Source organism: Pipra filicauda, unplaced genomic scaffold (assembly GCF_003945595.2).
Source record: "Pipra filicauda isolate LSUMZ 115617 unplaced genomic scaffold, ASM394559v2 scaffold185_size1782982_pilon, whole genome shotgun sequence".
NCBI lineage: Eukaryota > Metazoa > Chordata > Aves > Passeriformes > Pipridae > Pipra > Pipra filicauda.
The window spans coordinates 1,321,898-1,334,405 of record NW_024104293.1 but is presented as its reverse complement, the minus strand read 5'-3'; the positions used below and the strand labels follow the sequence as shown (position 1 = coordinate 1,334,405).

The 12,508-nt window shown below is 47.2% G+C and overlaps 1 protein-coding gene across 1 annotated transcript in view; it reads right to left on the bottom strand.

The window, feature by feature from the left end:
* Window positions 1–12,508, bottom strand: part of HMCN1 (hemicentin 1) — a 161,660-nt gene that overhangs the window by 91,773 nt on the left and 57,379 nt on the right. The window contains exons 15-24 of the mRNA XM_027723459.2: window positions 12,167–12,325; window positions 11,212–11,406; window positions 10,306–10,404; window positions 9,339–9,466; window positions 7,506–7,650; window positions 6,149–6,261; window positions 4,990–5,149; window positions 4,168–4,333; window positions 2,139–2,266; window positions 738–1,010 (exon numbers count right to left, since the gene is read on the bottom strand). Coding sequence (XP_027579260.2) covers window positions 738–1,010; window positions 2,139–2,266; window positions 4,168–4,333; window positions 4,990–5,149; window positions 6,149–6,261; window positions 7,506–7,650; window positions 9,339–9,466; window positions 10,306–10,404; window positions 11,212–11,406; window positions 12,167–12,325 — 1,566 coding nt within the window. The remainder of the gene's footprint in view (window positions 1–737; window positions 1,011–2,138; window positions 2,267–4,167; window positions 4,334–4,989; window positions 5,150–6,148; window positions 6,262–7,505; window positions 7,651–9,338; window positions 9,467–10,305; window positions 10,405–11,211; window positions 11,407–12,166; window positions 12,326–12,508) is intronic.

Here is a 12,508-nt window from a genome sequence, read left to right as displayed (position 1 = left end):
TTTGCTTATTCTAATTTTCCTTAGTTAACATCAGGACATAACACCAAAAACAGATGTGGATGTTACTTCACGTGACAGTCGGCAGGAAGAGCACTGCCCTCCCAGACACCAAGCAGAGAGCACTGGCACCAGATCCCTGCTGGCCAGGCAGGAGCACAGCACCTGGTCAGGCAGGAGCAGAGTACCTGGCCAGGCAGGAGCAGAGTACCTGGCCAGGCAGGAGCACAGCACCTGGGCAGGCAGGGGCACAGTACCTGGGCAGGCAGGAGCAGAGTACCTGGCCAGGCAGGAGCAGAGTACCTGGGCAGGCAGGAGCACAGCACCTGGGCAGGCAGGAGCAGAGTACCTGGCCAGGCAGGAGCAGAGTACCTGGGCAGGCAGGAGCACAGCACCTGGGCAGGCAGGAGCACAGCACCTGGCCAGGCAGGGGCACAGTACCTGGGCAGGCAGGGGCACAGTACCTGGCCAGGCAGGGGCACAGTACCTGGGCAGGCAGGGGCACAGCACCTGGCCAGGCAGGGGCACAGCACCTGGCCAGGCAGGGGCACAGTACCTGGCCAGGCAGGGGCACAGTACCTGGGCAGGTAGGAGCAGAGTACCTGGCCAGGCAGGGGCACAGTACCTGGCCAGGCAGGGGCACAGTACCTGGGCAGGTAGGAGCACAGTACCTGGGCAGGCAGGAGCACAGCACCTGGCCAGGCAGGGGCACAGTACCTGGCCAGGCAGGGGCACAGTACCTTGCACGTGCAGGGTGAGCTCGGCCGTGTCGGTGCCGGCGGCGTTGCTGGCCACACACGTGTAGGTGCCGGCGTCGGGGGCCTGGGCACTGCTGATGGCCAGGGCACCGTCCAGCCCCAGCCTGAACTGCCCCCCGCCCACGGGCACGGCAGCCCTGCCCCTGAGCCAGGTGACCGACGGGGCAGGGACCCCCTGGGCACTGCAGGGGAGCTCCACACGGTGCCCGGCCTGCACCTTCAGGACTCGAGGGCCACGCTGGATCCTGGGAGGGACTGAGGGACACAAAGGCAGTCACAGAAACGGGGAGAAAACAATGCACGAGATCATTCTTAAGGCAGAGAGAGCGGGGGGGGGTTCACCTGGAGAAGGGAAGGCTCTAAGGAGACCTGAGAGCCCCTTCTAGTGCCTAAAGGGGCTCCAGGAGAGCTGGAGAGGGACTTTGGATAATGAAACGGAGGGACAGGACAAGGGGGAACGGCTTGCCAGTGCCAGAGGGCAGGGATAGATGGGAGATTGGGAAGGAATTCCTGGCTGTCAGGGTGGGGAGGCCCTGGCACAGGTTGCCCAGAGAAGCTGTGGCTGCCCCTGGATCCCTGGAAGTGTCCAAGGCCAGGTTGGATGGGGCTTGGAGGAACCTGGGCTGGTGGAAGGTGTCCCTGCCCATGGCAGGGGGTGGGACTGGGTGACCTTTAACAGTCCCTTCCAACTCAAACCATTCTATGATCCCATGAAATTGTTTTCCACTTTTATTATTTTAGAAAATGTCCTTCTTTGTTCACCAAACCCCAGTTTCCTCAGGAGACTACAGAAGCAGATCTGCATGTTCTCTGCACAGAATAGGATGCAAGATGCTTGACTTATTTGAAGAAGTCACATTTCAAATTCCACTGCATGACTCCCATGAGCACTGAAATACTCAGAGCACATTTGAAGAGCTGTAGGTACTGGCTCCTCATAACACAAAACAATTCAAAAGCTTTTATGATAAAGTTAATCACATTTTCCTTTTGACATTTTAATTTCCTTCCCCTAATCCCTGATCTTTGTACTCTTCCAAACACAGGTTCAGACAGGGAGACAAAATATGACTGGAAGTGATTTTCCTGGTCCTAAAGAATAATCTAAATCCACCCTAAGTCTTTTGCCACAATGTTTTTCTTTCTAAGGATCGTTGGCAATAAAAAGACTTAAAAAGAATGTCTGAAACAATAACAAGTGACATTTTTCCAGACGTGTCACTGTGTGAGTGGGTAAGAGAAGGAGGTTGGGGCCCCAGTGTGGGGAGAGCAGGGGAGAGGCAAGGGAGTGACATGGGATGATTGAAGGAAAGGGGAAGCTCTGCATGATGCAAAATTCCATGTGGAAACTTGTGGCTGATTAACCTTGGAGTCCCAACTCACCATGTACACTGAGCCTCACGGACTGAGTCACGTTCCCAGCAATATTTGTGGCGACACAGAGATACATTCCACTGTCTGAAACTTGGGTCTCACTGATCTTCATTGACCCTGAGGGTAGGAAAGTGTGTCTGGAAAAATAAGAAGCAGATAAACCATATAAACATGTATGGAAAGGTGAATGACCTCTACTTACACACTGCTAACGATTGCTGTGAGCTCCAGTAACAGCATTCTGTGCTGTGTCACTCAACTAGGACTTACATTTACTCATTTTTTCTCCTTCCTGAGCCACTACTACATTCAGAATACACAGCAAACATCTAAAATCTAAGCTCCAAATCACAAAATTTGGATTCTAGCTATTTATAAGACACTATGATGTGATAGAGGCAGAGAAATGGAGCTCAAAAGTTTTTGCTCAGCCCAGGTCAGTGAGGTCAGAAAGTTAAATAACTTCTCATACTGCTTCATCCTGGCAAAAAATGCTATCAGGTTGACTCAGGATGGAAGAGAGGTTCTGATTCAAAACTGGCACTTCTGATATTTCCTGCAACCCTGGCATTATCAACACCATGCTCCCACCAACTGAGCCAATGTTTCCTGATTCCTTCTCTGCTGCCCATATCTTTCCAAACATTTTGGGGTTTTTTTTCTTAATAACCCCAAAAGACAAATTGCTGGAGCTACTTCTCCCTCTTGATTTTGTCCAGTAATTACATTTGCTTTCTGATAAAAGTGCCTTCCTTTCTGATTTCCCTCTTCCTCTGTTTACTGTACACATTGCTAACACGATATTTGGGTGGTCTCAAACCATTTTGTTTGGATTAATCTTTAACTTTTGCTGCCATCTGTAAACAATTTTATGGAATGGGCTGAGCTGGACTTCAGTTACTCTGGATAACTTGGATCTCACCACAACAGCCATGAGCAAGTAGCCTAATTTATCAATGTCTCCTGAGGTAAAACAAGGACAAGGGACCAGGAATGCAGATCTGTCAGTGCAGGCAAGTGCTCACGGGACACGGCAGAGAATTTCACATGGATTACTACCCACAACCCAAGTGCCTGTGCACAAGCCTCCTTCACCAGACACGGTGGCCAAGGAGCCACCGTGAGGCTGTCCCAGGCTCACTGGAATGGCTCCAACGTGCAGATTTGGCCACAAGGGAAAGGGGCTCGTCTGCCTGATTCCTTAATTCAGCTCAGACCCTGGCTGATCCTTCCACGGGTCACTGGGAGACACCAACAGGCACAGCCGTCACCACGGTGTGCCTGTGCCTGGCCCTACCATTCCCTGTTCTATGGATACAGCTGGAGGGACCTGGAACACCAGGAAGCACCAGCACAGCCCGTGACAGTCGCTGGCACTTCAACGGGGAACATCCAAGGATAATCAGCTGCTTGTCTCCCCCCTTGTTCCGGATCACACTAAAACAAGGAGGGAGAACTCCAACCCTGCTCCACACTGCACACAGGACAGTCCCCAGAGTTCCTCATTCTCTCAGACTGTCAAGCTCAACACTTCACAAGCACTTAGTTGTGTTTTCACATGTTCAGGAATATCTGGAGAGGTTTTGGATCTGAAACACGGTGAGCAACGAGCCCTTGTGAGCACACCCAAACATTTATTGTCATCTGTATCCTGCTGACAGCCCAGAACTCATTTGAATCACAGACAATGCTCCCCTGAGCACAAATGTGAAGTGCATAAGGAAAGAAAACCAGTTTTTAAACATCTCCAATCATGGCCAGGTGATGTGGGTCCCTGGGCACCACCACAGTATGAACAGAACAGGATCTCTTCCATCCTGGCCCCCTGAGATTGCACACAAGCACCCTGGGAACGGGAGCTGTGCAGGGATGTATCCTTGGGAAAGAGGGTTTCAAGAGCCAGCACACGAACTCATCAGGCAGGACAGTGCAACACCTTCTGAGTGATCCTGAGGCAATCAGGAGTCACACCCCTCCCACAACCCTGACAGCTCAGAGGCCATTTCACTTCTCTTTGGTTTTCATCAAACGTTGTTACCTTGGAGAGAAGGGAGATATGAGCTGCATTTCTCTGGCCCAGCTAATGATGGGGGGTGGCAAACTCTTCACTTCACAGGGCAGTGTGACATCTTCCCCTGCAGTCACTGAGACCTCAATGGGTGCATTTCCCTGCTGGTCTCCAGGCCTGGACACTCTGGGTTTCACTATAACATGGAACACATTAAGAAGCTGCAATGAATAAACACATGTAACACCATACAATTTGACTTCAGAGCAAACATCTACTTTTTTATCAGGTATAAAACATTACAATCCTATTTTTAATGACTTGTCTGCAGCAGAGATAAATCCCTGCAGTGCTGATGTAGCTCAGGCACAGGCTGATGCCTCCATGTAATTCCACAAATACCAGAAAGACAGGAGTATCCACCCAAAAAGCTGGATAGAACAGACACAAGTGCTGAGCTCTGTGTTGCACAGGTAGTTTGAAACTACTCCCTGAACTCTTACACTGCAGCACCAGTAAGTACAAGCTACAAGAGCCTCACGAAGCTCACCTACACCTAAATCAAAGTTTTAATAATACTGAGAGATGGCAGGAAGCTTTGGGATTAATGGATCTTCATTCTTCTATTAGTGGGAAATCCTGTTCCTACACAGATGCTTGTTATCCACTTCCATAAAAGACAAAATTATGTCCAAGTAACTAGAGCCAGGTTTAAACCCCACATGCACTGCGGGTGTGTCACTCCCAACCCACCTGAGGGGGGGGTTTTACCACCCAAAGGGGGTGCCCAGGGTGTTTTACCACAGCAGGGGGGCCCAGAGGACACCGGGGCTGAGTTCAGCTCCCACCTACCATAGACAGTGAGCTGGACCTTGCGCGTGGCGTGGCCGGCGGCGTTGGTGGCACTGCACGTGTACTCCCCGCTGTCCTCCCCCCCGGGGGACACCACGGACAGGCTGCCATCCGAGCCTGCAGAGAACCTCACATTGCTGGGAAGGATCACTTCTCCTTTCTGGGGAAAAATCATTCCACATTAATTCAGAAACTCGGCCCTGAAATTCCATTTATACAAACTAATTCACTTCTACTAACTTGTTGCGGCCCTGGAGTGTCACTTTCTAAGCAGTAACAAGAGCAGAAACACAGGGATTCTTGTGCAGAAAACTTGCTACATTTTACAGAACACCATTCTTAAAAGAAAATTAAAAAAAAACAATCAGGATTTCGACTGAGTTAATTTTGACATTGACTTCTGATGTCAAAATGGATCTTTACACATTATATAAACTGTCAGTCAGCAGATTCTTCCTTGTCTGCACTGAATGTTATTAAGTGATAATTAAGAAAAACCACTCCTCCCGTGTTCTCTTCCCTCCCAAACCAACAGTTAACCATGTTCTGTTCCTTCTTTGAAACGAAGCTGTTTCACATGGTCCCAATCAGCTACATCTGCACAACTTCTGAGGCCCTACAGTGCCTTCACAGCCATGTCATGTGAGCTGGAACATAGCCCAAATAACTGTTACTACCAGAAATTATTCTGTTCAAATAGGGGGGAAAAAAAGAGCCTGACTTTCAGAGAAATTCCCTGAAAGACTGAGGTCCTCCTCAGTGGACATTGTGTCAAAGATATGGCTGAAAAGTGACAGGATGCCATGATTAGATACACTTTCCTCAGAGGAAAAAGTCCTCTTAAAGCTCCAAGAGAAAAATGAACTCTCAATCTGTGGCAGGCTGCCTAATCTCAAATTATCAGCTCCCAACAGGAACAATTTCTGAAGTGTTAAAAACACCCAGATACAGCCCTTGCAAAGAACAGAACACTGAGCTATGGCAGGAGCACGGCCAAAAGTCCTGCTCGGAGAAACAAAAGCAGCTCTGAACAAACAGTTTTCCAGGTCCCTCACACCTGACACTTTGGGCCATGTTCCTGGCATACAGTTTTTATGACAACTACATGATGTGTTCAATTCATCTTTCACCATGAACCAGCTCAAAGGTGAGGAATTACCTTGGACCAGGCAATGGATGGCTTGGGAACTCCGCTTGCTTTGCAGGGCAGTGTCACTGGGATTCCTTCAATGGTGCTGAATATCTGCTGTCCGTGCTGAATGACAGGCAGGACTACAAATAAATGCAAATATTGAAGACTTGCACAAGACATTTCAGGCCATGGCACAGCTATTACAAAATTATCCTTATACTACTTCCTACAGGCAGCAGGGTTTGGGACTGTTCAGCCTCTTCTCCAACCCTAACAGGGACAATGAGCAGCCACTCTCCCTTCCACTCTCCAGCCTTTTGGGACAGGATAAATCCCTGTTCACTACAAAGCATGAAAGCCACAGCCTGATCACTGCATTAGGTACATGCAGTCTTGACTGCAGGTATTTCACTGACTGCAATTACTGCAGTAAGGCTTTGTCACATTATCCTCTGACAACATTTTAGGCTTCACTTCCCAAAATCAGTAACAAGAGACAAGAATCCCAGCTCCTTTGGCTCAACTGAGCTGCCTTTGAATTAACAACAGAAAAATAAAATCAGATTTAAGGTTACAATACCAAAACCTAGAAATATCTAAACACATACAAAGGTATTTCTTTTTGTTCCCAAGTTCTGAAACATCCAAAAAACTAATGCTGACATGGAAGATCTTATGAGTACTTGCCTGTATTAAAGATTTACAGCTACTCTTAACATAAAAGGATGTTCCAGAATCTTCAGTGAAGTTTAAAATAAACCTCCCATGATTAATTTAACATGTGAGCAAAATTAACACGTGAGAAACCATGAAGTGCTTGTGGCCCCACAGATTTAACACAGATATCTTCAGCTGAAATGCAGATGGGTTACACCACAGTGCTAACACTTTGTCTTGCTGTCAGTGCAATTTTTGGTATGTTTTAATTAAAGAGAAAAAATAAGGGGGAGGAGAACGGGGATGACACCAAAAACAACAAACAAATTTTGAGTCTTGCCAAAACTCATAATTCATTTTCTTTCATTCTAGTTCTCCCAGGAGCTGTGCTTCCTTACACCAGTTCTGAACCACTCAGACAGCACTTTTCATGGGTTTCCACATGTTAATAAAGATGAAGAGTGCACAGCCTGCCTTTGGAGGCGTTTAAAAATGAGGATGTTTTATGATCACAAAACAGTGTTGTTCGATTTTACTTTAAAAACTGTATGGATGGCTCAGCTCTTCCCTGTGCAGGGGAATCTCCCCTCACGTTCCTTCTCAAAGTCCCACCGTTACAGCAGAGCAACGTGAGACATCAGTGCCACTGCCCAGCTCCAGTGCAGCTGCTGGGGGTGAGTGTCACCCCTTCCTCTCCCCCATCCCTCATCCAAGGGCTGTTCCTCACCGTACACGTTGACAGCAGTGGTTCTGTTGCTGGTCCCAGCCACGTTGGAGGCCATGCAGGTGTAATCCCCCCCGTCCTGCAGCCGAACCCTCTCCAGGTGCAGGCTCCCATCGCTCCGCACGCTCACGTAGGGGTTGGGCACCAGCTGCCAAGAGAGGGATGGAACATTTCACTGGCAAGAACACTTGGGATAATATTTATTTGGGGATGCAGCGTGGCTTCACTTCATTATTTCACATCCATAAAAATTCTGCGTTCGTGGAGAATTTTACTAGAGCTTTTCCTACTTTCCATCTTCCAGGGAAACGTAATTTTGATGAAGAATTTTGGCAGCACCTCGTATTTATTGCTGTATTAAGATCTGCAAGAGCAACTCTGCTCTGCCACAGCACATCGAGAGCTGCCACTCGTGCTTTTAATGGGGAAACCCAAATTTAGCTGAATTATTTCACTGCATTTGAGTTGGTTATTCCAGTAATTCAGCTTGGTCACAGGTCAGCTCTTGATGAGTGCGATGACATGTTCTTCCACAGGCAGGTCATTTTTCTTTACAGTTACCAAAACCTTCCAAATTCCATATCCATCAAATAGAAGAGATCAGCCCTGCAGCAAACCATTTGGAAGGACAATTATAAGTTCCACCAAAGAGTAACCCTCTAAGAGTTCTATATCCTACAGGAATACCAGAGATCCCTGAGCTCGGCAGCACAGCCTGGGCTCACAGGAGGGTTGTTAGAAAGCAAAGTTGTTCCAGTCACACTCAGATGAAGAATTCTTCCCTAAACACAACTTGCTCCAACACCTTCCTTGGAGTGCAGCTTTTCCCACCAGCTCACAACGACAGGAAACCAGCTCTGCTACACAGAGGAATTAGCAACTCAACAAGGAGGATCCTGCCAGTATTCCCCCCCTCCTCGCACTCACACAGCCTGAGGAAAAGCCAGTGGTTCCCAGAGGCACCAAAACTGAGCAGGAAACTCCAGTAAGGGCCAGGTAGTGCCAGGTTCTGGCACAATCAATTTAATTCCAGCTGTGGAGAAATGACTTCAGGGAGAAATGAGCAATCAAGATAAAAAGCAGCTCCACAGGGATGTGAAGTCAGTAATTTCACTGTTGAAGAAATGAGGTTTCATGCAGAAAACTAACCCAGGTGGGGTGTCTACATCACCTTTCTGGAATCTCCAAATGGCTTGGGTTGGAATGGACCTTAAAGATCATGCAGTTCTGTCTGCAGGAGCAGTGAACTGGCAATGGTATGTTCCCAAGGGGAAAGAAAGCACAGTCATTATTCACACTCTGAGTAGAGCACCACTAGGAAAGGAGTACATGGAACAGGGGTACTGGCATTTACCTCATCCCATCAGCAACAGGAATAGCCATGATGTTAAAACACCTTAAAAACCTACAGACATTTTCAGGTATGTTTATTTAAATTAAACATGTTTATTTAAATTAAAAAAAAAAAAAAACAACCCAGGGAAAATAAAAGCTTTTGCATTGCCACAGTTTAATTTCCAGCATGTCATTCTGGTAGGTATATCCCACTAGCATTCCCATATTCAGAGCCCAAGGCTGAAATTTATGAGCCACAAAGCTGCATAAATGGAAGTAAAACAGAAGTAAAAGGACAATTCACCAATACTTTGGTTCACAGCTATTTTCTAGATCTTCACATCTCCCATTCTCTTATCTGTGCTTCAGGGTCAGAACTCCCCAGCATGGGCAGTGATCACATTAACTTTTGTAAATCAAACCAAGCTGATATTGTGCCTCAAAATGTCAGCTGGAGCTTTTCTGTGCCAATAAATCTCACAAGAAACAAAGCAGTCTTACCACCACGCTGTTTTTAATCCACCTCCTGTCTGGAATGGGGTTCCCAGCAAGCAGAACACATGGCAAAGTGAGCTGCTGGCCCTCAAGGACATTGGCTGTGGCTGGGCTTGCTCCAATCAGAGGTGTGACTTGAACAAAAGGAAGAATGAGTAGAATTATTAGGAGTTTTTATATTTCCACACAGAGTACTAAAATTAGCATTACAATAAAGGCAGGGAAAAAAAGAGAAACCAGTGTAGGGGTGGGGTAGCACAGGAGAGAAGGGAAGCTGGAGAAACACATGTAGTGTGATCCTTAGCTGAAACTGGATTCAGCCAAGGGTTTCCCTGAGAACTCGTGTTCCCTGACACCAAGTTGATTTTTCCTTACTGGGGTAAAATATTGAAGAACAAAAGTAGCAGGTTTGGAGAGGACAAAAAAGAAGTGGCCACTTCTTCGGGCATTAAATTATGAAGGATTAGAACAGAGATGACAGCCCAGCTGACAATCTGGGATGATCTTTAAGGTCCCTTCCGACCCAAACCACTCTGGGATTCTATGATTCTATTGTCATTTATTGTCTTGTTGGATCACAAGGGTTCCTTCACAGCTACACCAACACTGGCACAAGCACATTCATTGCTGCCTCTTTTGGGGTTTTTTTAAGGATGAATTCAATGGCAGAAGCCCCATCATTACAATGACTTTTCACTCCTCATTAAATTCCCTTAGGAAGACAAAACAGAAGACAGGACAAATCCTATTTAAGCTCTTTGTTACACAGGTGGAACTAATTCCAACTAGTGTAGCCAGTCAAAAGACAACACTCTAACACACAAAATCCACAGAAATCAATGACAATATTCCGTGTAAATGCTTCCTAATTCCGTGTGTGTGGATGACACGGAAGTAGAGCACACAGACAGGTCAGCAGGGGTGGACATAACCCCCAAACCCCCCCAGCTCCCACTGACACCCCCACTCTCACCCAGTCCTGTCACTGTGACCGTGGCTGGGCGGGACTGGATCCTCCCAAACTGGTTCTCAGCTTCACAGACGTAAATCCCCTCATCACTGACCCACAGATCTAGAGGGGGACAGAGAGATCTGACTGCAGCATCTGCAAGGAGTCCATAAATGATATATGGCAGTACATTACATCTCTACATTACTACCACAAGAGTGCCCTGACTGGGAATATTGCCCAGTACACGCTGCAGTGTTTCTGCATGTGAACAGACACCCACAAAATACTCCCTGTATGCACAGCAGAGAGGAACTGCTTCACCCCACCTGACACTGTCTAGAAAGAAATTCAAAAGCTAATTAAGAAAACAGAATAACATCACTTATTGTAAGGGTGACTGAAATGCTGCCAAATGATCAAAATCACAAAGCCACTTGCAGAGTGTTATTACCCAAATTAGGAATGGTCTAAAATAGTGAGTCTAGAACCAATTCTCTCCAAAAACCCAAACAAACAAAAACAAAACAAAACCAAGAAACCAAACAAAACCACTAAACTCCAAACAAAAACAAAAACCCAAAACCAACCAACCAAAAACAAAAACACATAAAAAACCCCAGGTCTCAAAAAAACCACAATTCTCTCAAAAAAATACTGAAAATGAAAACCCATAACCCCCAGATATTTACACAAAGATGTAATAACTTCCATGAAGAGTGAAGCCAATGACCAAACACAACCGATTTCACAAACGCATGGGAAAAGGAACTGCATGTCAACATGAAGTCAGCATCAGAAACACAACCTGGGATAGGAATGCAGTGTTTTCACCAAGTTAACAGTGATACCAAGCTGTGCAGCAACTCCAGTGCACCGCACATGTCCCGTTCCCCTGGAAGGTTTTGTGTCCAAGCTCAGGGTACCTACTGTGAAAGGCCAGAGCCCCTGTCCTGAGCTGGCTGGTGGCACTGGCAGTGAAGGGCCTGGAGAACAGGGGAGCCCCATCCAGCCTCCTCCAGGAGACCCTGGGCTCGGGATAACCCTGCACGTAGCAGGGCAGGGTCAGGTTGGAGCCCAGATCCGCGGATTCATCGCTGGGCTCCTGCGTGAAAACGGGGGGAGCTGGGGAAAGACACACACACACAAGGTGACCTGGGGTTCAACACAACCCTCACATCTCCTCACACCGCTGGTGACCTCGATTTATGTCCCATTATGCACAATTACTCTGACATTCCCAACTCTAGGAACACCTAGAGTAGCCCTGCATGCTGTTCTTACACTGGGAGCTCGGAAATGGGATAAACATCTCATAAAAATGAAGACAGAGCCACCCCCATCACACAGCCCACACAGCCCACACTTGAGCCCATCACTCAAGTGTTAGGGTTGTTAAGTTCTCCTCCCCTCATTGCTTCAGAAGATGCATGTCCCTGACAGGAACACTGAACAACCACAAGCAGATGGAAAGCATTAGGAAAAGAGGAGAGGAAAGGTTGAGTTATACAACAACCTCTCACAGTAATTCAAGTTTGTATAATAAATTCTCTATATGCAAATTTTGTTAGGTTGAGGTTTGAACAGTTTCCTCCTCCTCTGCCTTCCTCTTCCTTCCCATAACTTTATGCTTTGCAAAAGAATCAAGGAGTGGGCTGGAACAAAATGATCTTTAAGGTCCCTTCCAACCCAAAGCAGTCTATGATTCTAAGCTGGAGCCCAAATGGGACAAGGAAACAGCTCAGTCAGCACCACCCAAAAGCGTCCCCAGCACACACACAGGTTATAGGTACTTGTGAGAAAGGCTCAGAGAACCAGGGCACCACTCACTGCCCAGTGCAGACACTGGAACTGGAGTGTTCCCAGCAGGTTCCAGTTTACTCACAGCCAACATCCAGAGTGATCTTGCCAGAGGCTCTCCCAGCAGTGTTGGAGGCCACACAGGTGTAGTCACCAGCATCCAGCTCTTGTGTTTCCTGGATCCTCAGGAGACCCCGGGGAGGATCAATAATGAGAAATGCTGATGCCCTCAACTCTAAGTCACCTAAGTCCAGACAGAAAGAGGCAATATAACTGCATATATCAACATCAGAGCTGTATTTATCAGAGTTATTCCAACAAAACAGTGCCCAAGTTTGAGATGGGTCACAGCATGGCTGTGTGAATTCAGCAGATGAGAACTCTGACTCCCACTCAACTGAGTGGAAAAAATCATTCCCACATTAAA